Source organism: Euprymna scolopes, chromosome 7, assembly GCF_053919585.1.
Source record: "Euprymna scolopes isolate OS-2025 chromosome 7, ASM5391958v1, whole genome shotgun sequence".
Taxonomy (NCBI): domain Eukaryota; kingdom Metazoa; phylum Mollusca; class Cephalopoda; order Sepiida; family Sepiolidae; genus Euprymna; species Euprymna scolopes.
In genome coordinates this window covers 132,710,743-132,724,222 of record NC_136488.1, presented here as the reverse complement: position 1 = coordinate 132,724,222, position 13,480 = coordinate 132,710,743, and the positions used below count along the sequence as shown (strand labels likewise).

At 32.9% G+C, this 13,480-nt stretch overlaps 2 protein-coding genes across 2 annotated transcripts in view; one reads left to right on the top strand and one right to left on the bottom strand.

Moving 5' to 3' along the window:
• The window catches only part of LOC145279947 (follistatin-related protein 3-like), a 221,894-nt gene that overhangs the window by 82,295 nt on the left and 126,119 nt on the right, over positions 1 to 13,480 (top strand). The gene's annotated exons all lie outside the window — the stretch shown is intronic.
• The window catches only part of LOC145279946 (protein wntless homolog), a 69,394-nt gene that overhangs the window by 14,390 nt on the left and 41,524 nt on the right, over positions 1 to 13,480 (bottom strand). Inside the window, exons 7-12 of the mRNA XM_080131544.1 lie at positions 10,672 to 10,799; positions 10,134 to 10,231; positions 6,841 to 6,904; positions 3,720 to 3,863; positions 3,189 to 3,342; positions 181 to 264 (exon numbers count right to left, since the gene is read on the bottom strand). Coding sequence (XP_079987670.1) covers positions 181 to 264; positions 3,189 to 3,342; positions 3,720 to 3,863; positions 6,841 to 6,904; positions 10,134 to 10,231; positions 10,672 to 10,799 — 672 coding nt within the window. The remainder of the gene's footprint in view (positions 1 to 180; positions 265 to 3,188; positions 3,343 to 3,719; positions 3,864 to 6,840; positions 6,905 to 10,133; positions 10,232 to 10,671; positions 10,800 to 13,480) is intronic.

Sequence of the window (13,480 nt, the reverse complement as noted above, 5' to 3'; positions counted from 1 at the left end):
ACTATAAGTGAAGGATGGGGGGGGGGGATGGCATCAAAGAAACTGCATTGTCAACGAGATTAAAAACATCCATCGGATTGATTTGAAATTAATGGAGACACAAAACTTCCAAATACGAAAGTTTCATGCATTAAAGTCGTGGAATATTTTAGGTCATGCTAAACAAGATAAAATACTCACCATCAATAATTTGTTTAGTTTTATGAGATGGCGCATACAGGGAGAGCAAGCCAAATACATATACATTCCACATTCCATAAACCCCTATTGAGAAAAGAATAGAACATTAGCAATTAAGAACAAAGAAAAAAGTTTTTTTAAATTCAGAATCAACCAGATAATGCAGTGTTATTGATGACAAACAGAAAAATCTTTACCACGTATGTAATCATCACCACCAATCGAAGAGGTCACATTCCAAAAATCACATAACTTGACCATGTAGTTTTGTTTGTTTTTTTAAATTCCGAAAAATTTTTTTACTTTTTTTTTTAGTGATTATATATATATATATATATATATAAAAACTTAAAATCTCAAATCAAATTGTCACCCTTGGCAAAATTTCTTTGCTTCCTCAAAGTTTTATTTTCTTAAACAAAACTATCAATTTACAAGATTTTTGGAATATAACATCTTTATCAGTGAAAAAAGTATGTACATCATTTTTCTGTATTTGTTTTTGTCTTAAAGTAATTTCAAACAAGCACGGAAAGTTTTTCTGGACAGTACTGGGTTTTCATTAAAATTTAAATATGAAAGGATTTGTGTTTGAAGACTATATCAATGTGGTTCATAAGAAACATCATGGTCACAAGTTAGCATATAAAAGAATGACAATATTAGAAGAAATTTTCAATAATTTTTAATGATATTACATTTATTTGCCAACTTAATGTCATACAATATTGTAGATGTTGATGTTCCTAATTTTCAAGAATACTATCTTCTTCAGGATTGGTTGGTTGTTTTACGGCATATCAACCCTTTTCACGTTATTTAATGCCGAATCTGGTGATTTGGAAGAAAATCTTTTAATAGAATATATTTGTTTTTTGCAAGTCAGTTTCTATTTAACCCATAGTTGGGGCCCTAACAGGTACTACCACTCTGGGTTAGAGTGGACCTGGGAGCAATGGCAATTAAAGGGTGGCTCCACACTCCCCAGAGCCCGCAAGATGGGGCCTCACCATCGGATATAGTTTAAGGTCATCTTCAGGATGAAAAATAAAAATAAATGTGTACAACTGTTCGGCGAGGCTTTCCTTTGATTTTATTTAAGGAAGTGTCACAGACTGGCTGTCAAATCAAAGATTAAGTTTTATTTTTCTCTTCTATATTAGCTCCACCTCAACTGTTCAGCTTTGCATTATCCTAATAAGTCCTTTTAAAGAATTCTAATTATTTTCGACCACACACACACACACACACACACACACACACACACGTGTTTGGCAGTGTGTGTTAAACAAAATATTTAAAAAATGGTAGTAGGCAGGCTCGAATCCATACCGCAAAGGAGGAAAAGAACGTGAAAGAAAAAAACGCAACATCTTTGCCACTGCGTCCATCCCCAAACCAAAAGTGGTGAAGGTTTAAATTAAGGCTAGTCAATTGAAAAGAGGGGACGACTTTCAAAAATATCAGTGAAAAAAGCGATCCCTCCCTATAGAAAAGTGCCCAGTTGAGGGTGAAGTAATTAATGTTTCTGTCCAATTTTTCGATATTGGTTGTTTGAAGGGCCGAGCTTCAAAATGATACCGATCGCATAAAAATCCATCACCTATTGAAAATTTTAGGTAGCTATACAAACATACATTTAAACAGGTAGGTGAGATTTATATTATAGATATATAAGTAAACGGTAAAAAAAAAAAACTGAAGAAAGTGCTCAATACTGGTGAAGAGCAAAATCTTTTTATTAGCGTTTTTAATCTGCTTGGTTACACATGTTTCGATTGCTGAAGACTTCAGTAATAAATCTATTTCTGTGAAGTCTGATGAAATTATTGGGTCGTTAACACAATTCGGTAATTGAAATGTGTAACCAAGCAGATTAAAAATGGTAAAATGCGCATATCAAGCAATGAAGGGAGGATAAAAATCACATTAGCCTCTTCTCTTTATGAATCAAAGAGAAAATTAATAGAATTGCAATCAAAAATAAGGATAGACTTACTAATTGTAGATAAAAATTTATACTTCATTTATTTTATATTGAACTAACATGACCTCATGGAAATTCCACTATGCTTTCTATATCAACATGCATAATTTACTGTTAAAAATATTCCTTTGAAACAAGTCTTCTGCAAAAATTGTAATTGTGTGCTAATATTATATAAACAAAATTAATGTCTAAAATTATTTGAAATCGTAGCCATTTAATTCTTTGTCTAAGTAAATATTTTTTCTTACCATAAAATGATCAGTTAAAAATTCAAATAAAAACAAATATCGCATGTTTTTTCTTAATTTAATTTACTTAGGTGTATTTTAGTCGATTGGGGAATAATTTGATTTGGGAACAATTTTAAAAATGGATAAAGCTAGAATTCTTTTAGAGATATTAGACCTCTCACTATCATAACTGATCAGACGATTTCAAAATAATTTTTTTTTTTTTTTTTTTTTTTTTAAGTGTGTGTGAAAGGTGATAAACATTAAAAATCTTAGTGTATGTGGAGGATGGGATGATCTGCTTATGTAATTGATGATCCCATCCTCCATGTTGTTAAATGAATGGCAAGGTGATGGAGAAGCATAGGTCACATAAGGATAGACATGAAACATACCGATATGTGATAGTGAGAGAATGTAGATTTATTTACATAAATATACACGTGAGGAAATGAATATAGAAGGAACAGGGGTTTGTTGAGAAACAAGTAACGTTATTTGCGATTTATGAAAGGCTGACTATAGGTCAGAAGGGCTGAGACTTGTTGAGAGGTCAGCGAGAAGAAAAAAGATCTATAAATAGGAAGTGACATATGACTTGCCCTCTGGTGGCCAGGTATGTGTCACCAGAGTTTAAGGGTGATAATAGAGTTTAGCTTAGGAGTACTTGTGTGTGTGTGTCCGTTGACTGGGAATTTAAATTCCCACATGTATTATATCGACACTTAATATTAAGAGCCACACCCCCCATACAAAAAAGAAAAAGAAAACTGAATGAGAAAACTTACCAGTGAAGAAGGCACTAGTGTATTCCAAAGCAGGAGATTCATCTCCCCATTTCCATTGACCTTCACTGACTTGACTGATGATAAAAAAGATCACCGTCAAGGCAGCACATACCAGAGTAGCCAACATTAAAAATTTGAAACGGTAAATCAAGCCCTGAAATAAAAAATTTCAGTTATTTAGAATTCAGCCTGGCGGGAGAAAACGGAGGGGGCGGGGCATGGCGGGAGAAAACGGAGGGGGCGGGGTATGGCGGGAGAAAACGGAGGGGGCGGGGCATGGCGGGAGAAAACGGAGGGGGCGGGGTATGGCGGGAGAAAACGGAGGGGGCGGGGCATGGCGAGAGAAAACGGAGGGGGCGGGGCATGGCGAGAGAAAACGGATGTTTTAGTCCAATCAAGCAATAAAAACGATTAGTCCAAGAGATACAATGATCAGCAAAGATCACATCACTTTTCAAGAGACGTAAGGCTTTATAGTGCGAACCTGTAGAACTAATACATCAATCTGGATATGCAAGTATTAAGACTTACCTGATAATATTTCCTTCGAGAAGTACTCATGTGGGGCAACACTGTCTTCTTGACACTTATTGTCCTGAAGACTTTAAAGATCATGTAACACAAGAAAATGAAGTAAAGACACGCTGCAATGCCAGCAAGGATGACCGAACCAAGCTGTAAACATTAAGGAAATTAACACAGAACAATGAAACTGTATAAGTTTTTGAAAATTTTGAAATTTAACTCGAATCCACTGAAAAAAAAAAAAAAAAAAAAAAAGTCACACTAGTGAAGACAGCAGAAAAGTCTTGTTAATCTCATCATATTCAGTTTAACATCTGTTTTACATGCTGGCAGGTTTTGGTCAGCTTTTACAAGTTGACTGGTGCTACCAGATCTGGTTGTCTGAAGATATTGGCTTCAGAGACGAAATGAACCTAACATTGATGCTTTGTTTTTCTACTTTCGCAAAACCTCATGTACTGCAAAACCAAAAACAATGCACCCCCCTCCCATTTCTTTCTCTCTCCCACTTCCTGACTGGTTTCGTAGCTTAAAATGTACCAAACATTAATACCGTAACCCTTTAACCTCTTCCATTGCAAAGTTCACGATCTGCAGGGCAGAGAACAAAAGCGATAAAATACTTTAAAACAACTGAATCAAACATTACAAACTAGCGAGTGAAGACACAAAAAGCTTGAAGAATAAAAAAAATCTTTCTACAAAATAACTGAATATGACATGAATACTATTTCCAAAATAACTGGATTCGGCATTAGGTAATCCGAAAAGGGCTGATTATGCCATAAAACAACCAAACTAACTTTAGAAGTTGACTTTTAAACTAACCTTATCTCTGGCCAGGTCTTTAGCCCTCTTTCTTTCAAATTCAGCCTTATGATTTCTTTACGCTTTCCTTTGCCTTTCTCTACTTACAACTACTTACGAAATAACTCATCTATTCTTTCCATGTCGACATATCAATAAGGTCACCTGTTCTGCACACATCCATACTGTTCAGATTTCACGTTTCTCTGGTCGGATATATTAAACTAAAAACAACCCACCTTTTCCTTCTCCCTCTTTCTATCTCCCCCACTTCCTGACTGGTTCACCGACTTAAAACGTGCCAAACATTAATACTGTTACCCTTTTCCCTCTCCCATTGCAAAACTCATTCATGTTCTGCAAGGAACAAAAATGATAAAATCCACTATAAAACGACCAGACCAAACACTACAAACTAGCGATTGAAGATACAAAGAACTTTAATAAAAACCTACAAAATAACTAAATTCAACATGATTACTATTTACAAAATAACTGGATTCAACATTAAATAACCTGAAAAGTGTTGATATGCCAAAAAACAAAACCAAAAACATACTGTCTGTACAGGGATTGAACTCACAACCTTCAGATTCTATTCTTTCGATGTGGCCATATCAATAAGGTTACCTGTTCTACACACATCTATACTGTTCAGATTTCACCTTTCTTTAGTCTGATATCTTTAAGACTCATTAATACCAAACATCCAAATAATTGCATAAACTGGGAGGGGGAAAAAAAAAAAAAAAAATGCAACAGTAATATCCTATCTAACCGAATTGTGACAGACCAAAGAAATAATATTTCTATTTGAAATATGACAAACTAACGGAAATGCTATTTCAAAGCAAAAAGTAATCAATCAGCGAAAATGTTATTTCAATCTAGATCATAACAGACCAACGGAAATATTTCCAACTAAACTGATATACTAAGGAAATGTTTTTTAAAACTTAAATGTGAACGAAGTAGTTTCTGATGGTCTCTTACAATTTTAACTTAAAAAATATATAAATTTAACATTTAACTATTTCTTTGCTAAACATTGAAGATAATTTAATATGAATTTAGTGATCCTAACAATCGGCAGCAGCTTCCTCTAGAATCTGCCCATATTTTCTTGTTCTGTGGTTGGAGATCTTTAAAACTCATGTCAAACATTTAAATAAAATCGTATAAATGGGAAAATATTAGAGATGCAATTCTCAGAATTGCATTTGAAGACCTGGTCTCATACGATTATAACTTTAAATAAAAATAATGTATGAATACAAAAGTTAACGTTAAGTTATGCTTAAATATCTATGTATATTTAGCTATTTCTTCGCTTAACGTAAAGATAAGTCAATATATTACTTAGTGAATGTAACCATTAGCAGCAGCTGATGGAAGTAGTAGTATTGGTTGTGATGTTAACAGTATTCAGTTTTTTTTTTTTTATTTTTTTTTTTTTTTAAGTTGGGAACCAAAATTTTTATAGGAAACAAGTTTCATTTTGCTTCACAATGTTTACAAAGTAAATTTTGTGTAAGCAAAGTGAATTCTTTCTTTGTAATAGAAAAATGTTTATTTGTAATTGACAGAGCATCCATATAATTATACACCAAGGCAACATGTTCGCACGGAGGCAGCATCGTGTACTTGAAGACTTCATGCGAGTTCGTCAAGATACATCTTAATATTATATCGGACAAAGGATTGTGGGAGATAAAACACTCCAGATATTAACAGTAACCAAAATAATTCAAATGCAAATTATATTTGGTCTTTAATTTTCGGTTTTTAACTATACCAAGGTTCCCCAAACGACAGCCCACGGGCAAAATCCGGCCCACCAAAGTCTTTAAGCGGTTCCATGGAGTTCTTATAAAGAAAGAAAAATATTTAGGGAAAATTTTTTTTTAAATGGAAATGTGAAAATAATGTGATGGCTTTTCTTGTTCCGAAAATCATTAAAAGTATGACGTTTTGGAGAACCAGTTTTGCTAAAAAATCAAAGCTAATAAGCAAAACCATATAAAACATGTCCAAGTTATTTTTTTTTTTTTTTTTTTTTTGGCCTATGTAGTTCTAAAATGTCAGCAATATGCACGTCGTTCGAAAACTGTACTAAGCTTAGGATAACAGCAAAAAAGTCAGAATTAATGTCACAAGATATTCCCTTAAAGATCGCTTAAGGCATAATTATAAGGCCTTTTCAACAAGTTTATTCCAACCCACTTTTCATGCACAGAGATTGGAAATAAAAAAAATCTTTCAAATAGTGTGTAAAAAAAAAAAAAAAAAAAAAAAAAAGTTGACAAATTGTAAAGGATACGGCCAAGTTTGTGCCAATCTTGGTTGCCCAAATGCTGAAAAATGGATTTTTCAGTTGCACACCTCTGAAAAATAAAATTGAACATTTGAAGACAATTTGGCCTTTCGGCTAGGAAAAAAGTGTATTTGTTTGAGTTAGGGTTAGTAAATAGGAACAATATATTAAGTATAAAAAAGGTACAAAAATGTGGTTATAGTCAGCCAACATGTTGACTCATTTCACACGTAGAGCTACTGAAAGCGGTGACAAGGCAAATCAGTTTCTTCATTTTTATTGTTTTTCAGTATTTCTATTGTGAAGTGATTTATTGAAATAAAATACAAGAAAAAAAAAAAAAAAAAAGGGATTGAAAAATATACAATAAAAATTAAAATGATACAGATTAAAAATAAGTCTTTATTTGCATTTTTAATAAAATTAAAATAAATTTATTTTATTTGAAATTTTATGTTTATGAAATAAAAATTTTTCTTGAATTTAAAAAATAAGTTTTTTTTATTTGAACTTAAATATGTTTATGAAAGTATAGAAAGTTTTATTTGGATTTATATAATAAATGTTTATGAAAATAAAAAAAATCTAATAAAGAGTACATGCACAAGAGATGTAAGCAAAAAATAAAACGGATTTGTATTTTCATTGATCCCAGTAGTGCTACGCCGGAAATTAGAAAGTACATTAGTTGACTACAATCCAAAGTGTTAAAAATCTAGGTTCAAAAATCTTTAAAAATTGTTTTTAATATCAACCAAGTATTTTCTTTTCTAAAAGAAAAAAAAAAAATAAAATAAAATAAAATAAAAAAAAAACGCTCAATGAATAACAGTAATCAATGGCCAAAACTCTGAATATCTTCATAGGCCAGTCAGATATCCCAAGTAATATAATAAATATCTTCATAGGCCAGTCAGATATCCCAAGTAATATAATAAATATCTTCATAGGCCAGTCAGATATCCCAAGTAATATAATAAATATCTTCATAGGCCAGTCAGATATCCCAAGTAATATAATAAATATCTTCATAGGCCAGTCAGATATCCCAAGTAATATAATAAATATCTTCATAGGCCAGTCAGATATCCCAAGTAATATAATAAATATCTTCATAGGCCAGTCAGATATCCCAAGTAATATAATAAATATCTTCATAGGCCAGTCAGATATCCCAAGTAATATAATAAATATCTTCATAGGCCAGTCAGATATCCCAAGTAATATAATAAATATCTTCATAGGCCAGTCAGATATCCCAAGTAATATAATAAATATCTTCATAGGCCAGTCAGATATCCCAAGTAATATAATAAATATCTCCATAGGCCAGGGTCACATCTTCCTATTTTGGGTTGAGCATATTGGGGAGTGAAATAAACTGCCGCTAGTATAAAAAGCCATTCTCTTTGTGTAAAGAAATAGAGCCCAGGCGTTTGGATGATGTTTAAACAGTGTGTGTGTGTGTGTGCATGTGTGCACGTCTGTGTGCATGCGTATGTGTGTGGACAATTCCAAACTTTTTCCGATTCCGATTTAAATTCCCGATTCAGATTCTTTGAAAGATTTATAAATATTTGTTTGCTTTGTTTTTGTAAATTTTAAAATTACATAAACCCCCCCACACACACACACCCCGGGTAATTTTTGTGTATATTTTTCTCAAATGCTTTCCTTGTAATTGCTTGAAAATTGTACGACAAGATTTATTTTGATTTTAAAACAAAATCATATTGTATTAGTTTGTCGTTAGTGTACAACATGCTACTTGAAAGTTTTCATAAAATGAAGTTCAAAATATTGTTGAATAATGGGAGTAGAGATTTTGATAAAATTGATAACTTTTGTTTGTACTTTTTTTTCTTAATAGTTTAACAATCTTGAAGTAAAAAAAAAATAAATAAATAAATAAAAAAATATAAAAAAATAAAAAATAAAAGGACTTGAGATTTTCAACACAAATCCTCTTGCCAAAAATTGTTTCGCTTATTTAAAGTTAATTACAGTTTTTATATTTCTAGTGTTTATGCTTTACGTTTTCTTATAACGATTTTTTTTTTAGTATTTAAAAAAAATAATTAAAAAGGTAAGGGATCGATTATTCTCTGGAATTTTCTGTTAGATTGTATTTTGTTTTCGTAATTCAATTTTTTTTTTTTTTTTTTTAAACGTACATATTTCTTTTTATAACTTAATAAATTTCTAAACGTTCATACTCCACGTATTTAAGCTCAAGTTTGGATTATGAGATTTTTATGCGATTTTTCACTCATGGCAAACAGTAAATAAATGCAATAAAACAAGCAAAGATGACTATTCCAGACAACACAAGACCAGGTCAATGCCAGAAAAATTAAAACTTGTCAGCAGTTGGACATAATTTACTAATAAACTAATTCAATTGGACTCAGAAATCCTGAGTCAGTGTCCCTTACTTTCATGTTATAAATAAATATTCTTCTGATAAATAAAAACATCTGTGTTGATTTCTTTATATATGACTACTTCATTTAATCACATAAATTAATATACACAAGTATAATTTTATGTGTAAAGTATTTACTTCAACAGTGGTCAACACATAGGTAGAGCTAGGTAGTAAGTTAGAAAAATGCTCCTAGTGTGGATGAAACAGGGAATATTCTGTGTAGTTTAATTGCCACACACACATATATATATATATATATATATATATATGCATCTTTTGACTCGTTTAAACCAGCATGTTCCATCGAAGATCAGACAAGGGAGGATGGGGTTTGGTAGTCTCCCTCCTTCTGCAGCCTTGGACTCTGCTATTGGCCAGCATTTGGTTGACAACCCGTGTTGTGCTGACAGATATAAATTTGAATGGTTCGAGGTGCTACATAGAGCGGACTCCAGAAACCATTTAAAGATTTTGGAGTTCGTCTATTGCGGTGCGGAAACCTTTGTGCCAGCAGAAAGAAACATCTAACGCATTGTTTCTCTTTGGGGAACTGTGAATCTTTTCTCCCGTTTTTTTTTTTTTTTTCCCCCCCTCGTTGTACCATTATTTTAATCGTTTTTTAAACGTTAATAAACTTTATTTTAGTGTCCCCATAATTTTTGGCACATTCAATAGTTCCCCATCAGAACTCTTTACTTTCGACATTTTTACGCTATCTATTTTCTCCTGATGAGATGATAGCTGAAAGAACTCTCTAGAGACTTCCGCCCATTATATTTAAAACTTTTTCCGCCCATTATATTTAAAACTTTATTTAAATTCTGTACCTCTAAACACATATTGGAGCCATGAAAAAAATTTTCTTCATTACCTTTCACACATTTCAAATACAAACAGCATGATGCAACCAAATCCAACCGCAGCAAGATGCTTCCAGTAAGTAGACACCCTATTTCTGTCTCCTTGGTCCTTTATAAATAAAAAAGGAAAATTTTAAAATGTCTTAATAGAAATACAAAATTAAATCTTAGGTTTAGTAAAAAAGTCATTGGGTACATCAGTGTGTAGATTAAGTTTTGCAATCGTTTCAAAATGACACACTGCTTTAACATCACTTAACTTTTTTAATATTTAAAAAAAATTAACAGATTTGTCTTTTAGCATTTTAAATTATCAAATAATATTCCGAATAAAAAGCCTATATAAAAGGTATACTTGTTTACAGCTGTTTCAAGGTATGTTTATTTTAAGTCAGGCAAGAAAACAATTTTTCCAAATCCGGATTAGTATAAATTTTTTGTAGGTACCCAGTCAGTCATCAGGTCAATGATAAATCATGTATACATTCTATAAATATACCATTAACATAAAATTGAAGTTTATTTGATTAAAGATAAAGAAATACTTACAATCATGTGTTCACCAACAAAGATCAGCCAGAAGGAGAGCAAGACGGCATAAAACACTCCTTGGCGTATGTCACTTAGTAGCAGCATGAACGGCATATTAAACCATAGTGTCAACCACTCTAAAGGCACTAGAATTATTTGAGGGAAAAATAGAATAAAATTTTCAATATTCTACATAGTTACAAGGATTTTTTTTTTCACAAAAAAAAAAAATAAATAAATAAATAAAAATAAAAAAAATAAAAAAAGCTGCACGTGCGTGGTCCCCTCTGGAGCTGCATGCGAAACGATGCTACAAAAAATAGTGAAGAAATGAATGTGAGAAGTGTAAAAGGCCAATGTTGCCTTCCGATTTTTGCCAAGTTTAGGAAAAAATAATCTAATGGATAGGGCAAATGTTATGGAGTAATGTGTCATTTTTTTGCAATTTTGGGGCATTTTGTGACCCCTTTTGAGCTCCCGAGAACACTGAATCCCAGTGAAAATGGACAAAGTGCATTTCACGTCTTAGGATATGTAGATTTGAATTCAGCACCATGGAAAACCACTATATAGACATACATATCAAGTGTTTGAGTAATATGAAAAAAGTTCCAAAAAGGCATGTTTTTTTTTTTAGCCCTAAAGGTACCAGAGGGATGCAAACCAGAATTTTGCTAGGGTCACCCAACTGCGGAAATACTTATTCAGGTTTTATTTTGTAGCATATCTACCATCCATTGGTTATTGTAACGCCAAACAAACTTATCACAATTCTACAGGTAGGTTTTTTTTCTTAGAACTGCACACTTGCGGAACTATTCCGTTTGCCTACTTTCCAGCTGACTACAATATGGTTGTCTTCAAGTCCAATGTAAACAAGTTCTTAATGAGCCGTCCCCTTAAGTAATCCAATTCAGCAAATTTTCCACTAACGATTACAATATTGTCCCGTCGTACACTTGTTACCCTTATCCTCGAGCGGCCTCTGGGCCTTGATAAGTGGTGACTTCTGTAAAAGAGGATAACTATTTATATGAAAGAATACATTACCTTATTCTTGGAAAACATTGCACCACTTTTGAAAGATTTTTATATAGAGTACCATCATGACTCAAGAACAGGAAAACGGAGTACTGCAAGGAAGTACCCCACTAGTGAAACTACTCCTTGACAATGGTAATTTCATTGTTCATAATGATTGAACCTCAGCAAACACTTTCTAGTACCTATTATGGAAGAACATAAGTTTGATTTTTTGAAGAAGCTGATTGAATAATGGGGATGAACTTATAGATATTAGTGCACATGACATGACCAAAAGATTGTCTTTTCGAGCTCTGGTAAATCTGAAGTAAGAGTCAACATGAAAAAAAAAAAAAAAAAAGTTTCAGCCACCAGGATCTCATCTTAAGATACAAGTTGCCACTTATGACCTACAGGTGAGCCCATTTTTTTTTTTAAATTCCTCTGTATGTGGTTGTAGTTTCTGGTGGATTTCTACTCTTGTTTTGTTTAATTTTCTATTTTTGAGTGATTATCAAAACACCAAAGATATGACTCATGCCAGCCATTTTTTTTTTGTTGTTTTTGCGTAGTACTAGACACTCGTTTTTCAAACCGAATAAACGCTTCAAAATAAGTTAAAACATTAAAAACTTATCCAGTTAGGTAGAAGAGTAACTTATCTTGCCTTTGGTAACATTTGTTATATACTCGTTTGTTGACCACATTTGTTTTATTTATTGTTAAAAAAAAAAAAAAAAAAAAGCCCACATTGTGGCCCTGCCAACAAGAGGACTTACATTCAGACAAACGAGGTATAAAAATAGTCTAACTTAAATATCCCACACTATCTAGCGAGTTTCAGACTCCTGTCCCATCACCGCAATGTTCATCCCAATGCTTGTTTTACAAGTACTTCCACATCAATGTTCCAACAACACAGTTTCAGAGATCAGTATTAAAAATGGTGTGAGAGAAAAGTCTATGTAATAAAGACTTAATGGCAAGCCCTGATCTGCTTGCAAGATTTTTGTCTCACCATCCACTTGACAAACCCATTAAACCGTCTTCAAATGATCTTAAAATAGGGACATGTAAAAAAAATAAATAAAGACCGTGTAGCAGATGAAATTGCAAGGATCACAAGCAGGAGCGAATTCTCGTGGCTGAAGATTTTAAATACATTTCCTACTTGGCTTTTCCAATTAAGCCAACTGTCATGTGAGTTTCTAAAAGGTTAAACTGCCAACACACTTTCTTCTCAGATCTTGGACTGACAACTCTACATGGAATGAACCTGTCCCCCTCAACTTCTCTCTTGGGACTCGACAGAACTCACCCGACCTTCGGGCTCAAGACTCAACAAAAGACCAATACAAACAAGCCAACACGGCTATCTTCACACACCGACTTCAATGCGACAAACACACACATTCATCATACAGTACCATCTCTAATCTTTCATGATGCATGTTTCTAGTACCAACTTTAAACTGGTTGGTTGTTTTACGCCATATCAACTCTTCAGATCATTTAATCCCGAATCCAGTTATTTTGAAGAAAAAGTTTTTAATAGAATATATTTGCTTTTTTTTTCAAGTCAGTTTCTATTTAACCCATAGTTTGGACCCTAAGAGATACTACCACTTCAGGTCAGAGTGGACCTGAGAGCAACGGTAATTAAGGGGTGGCTCCACACTCCCCAAAGCTTGCAAGCTGGGGCCTCGCCATCGGATATAGTTTAAGGTCATATCCAGGACCGCACTAACTTTAAAGAGACAAATAATACATCATGACTACAGACCATAACAAGACAGACTTTCTT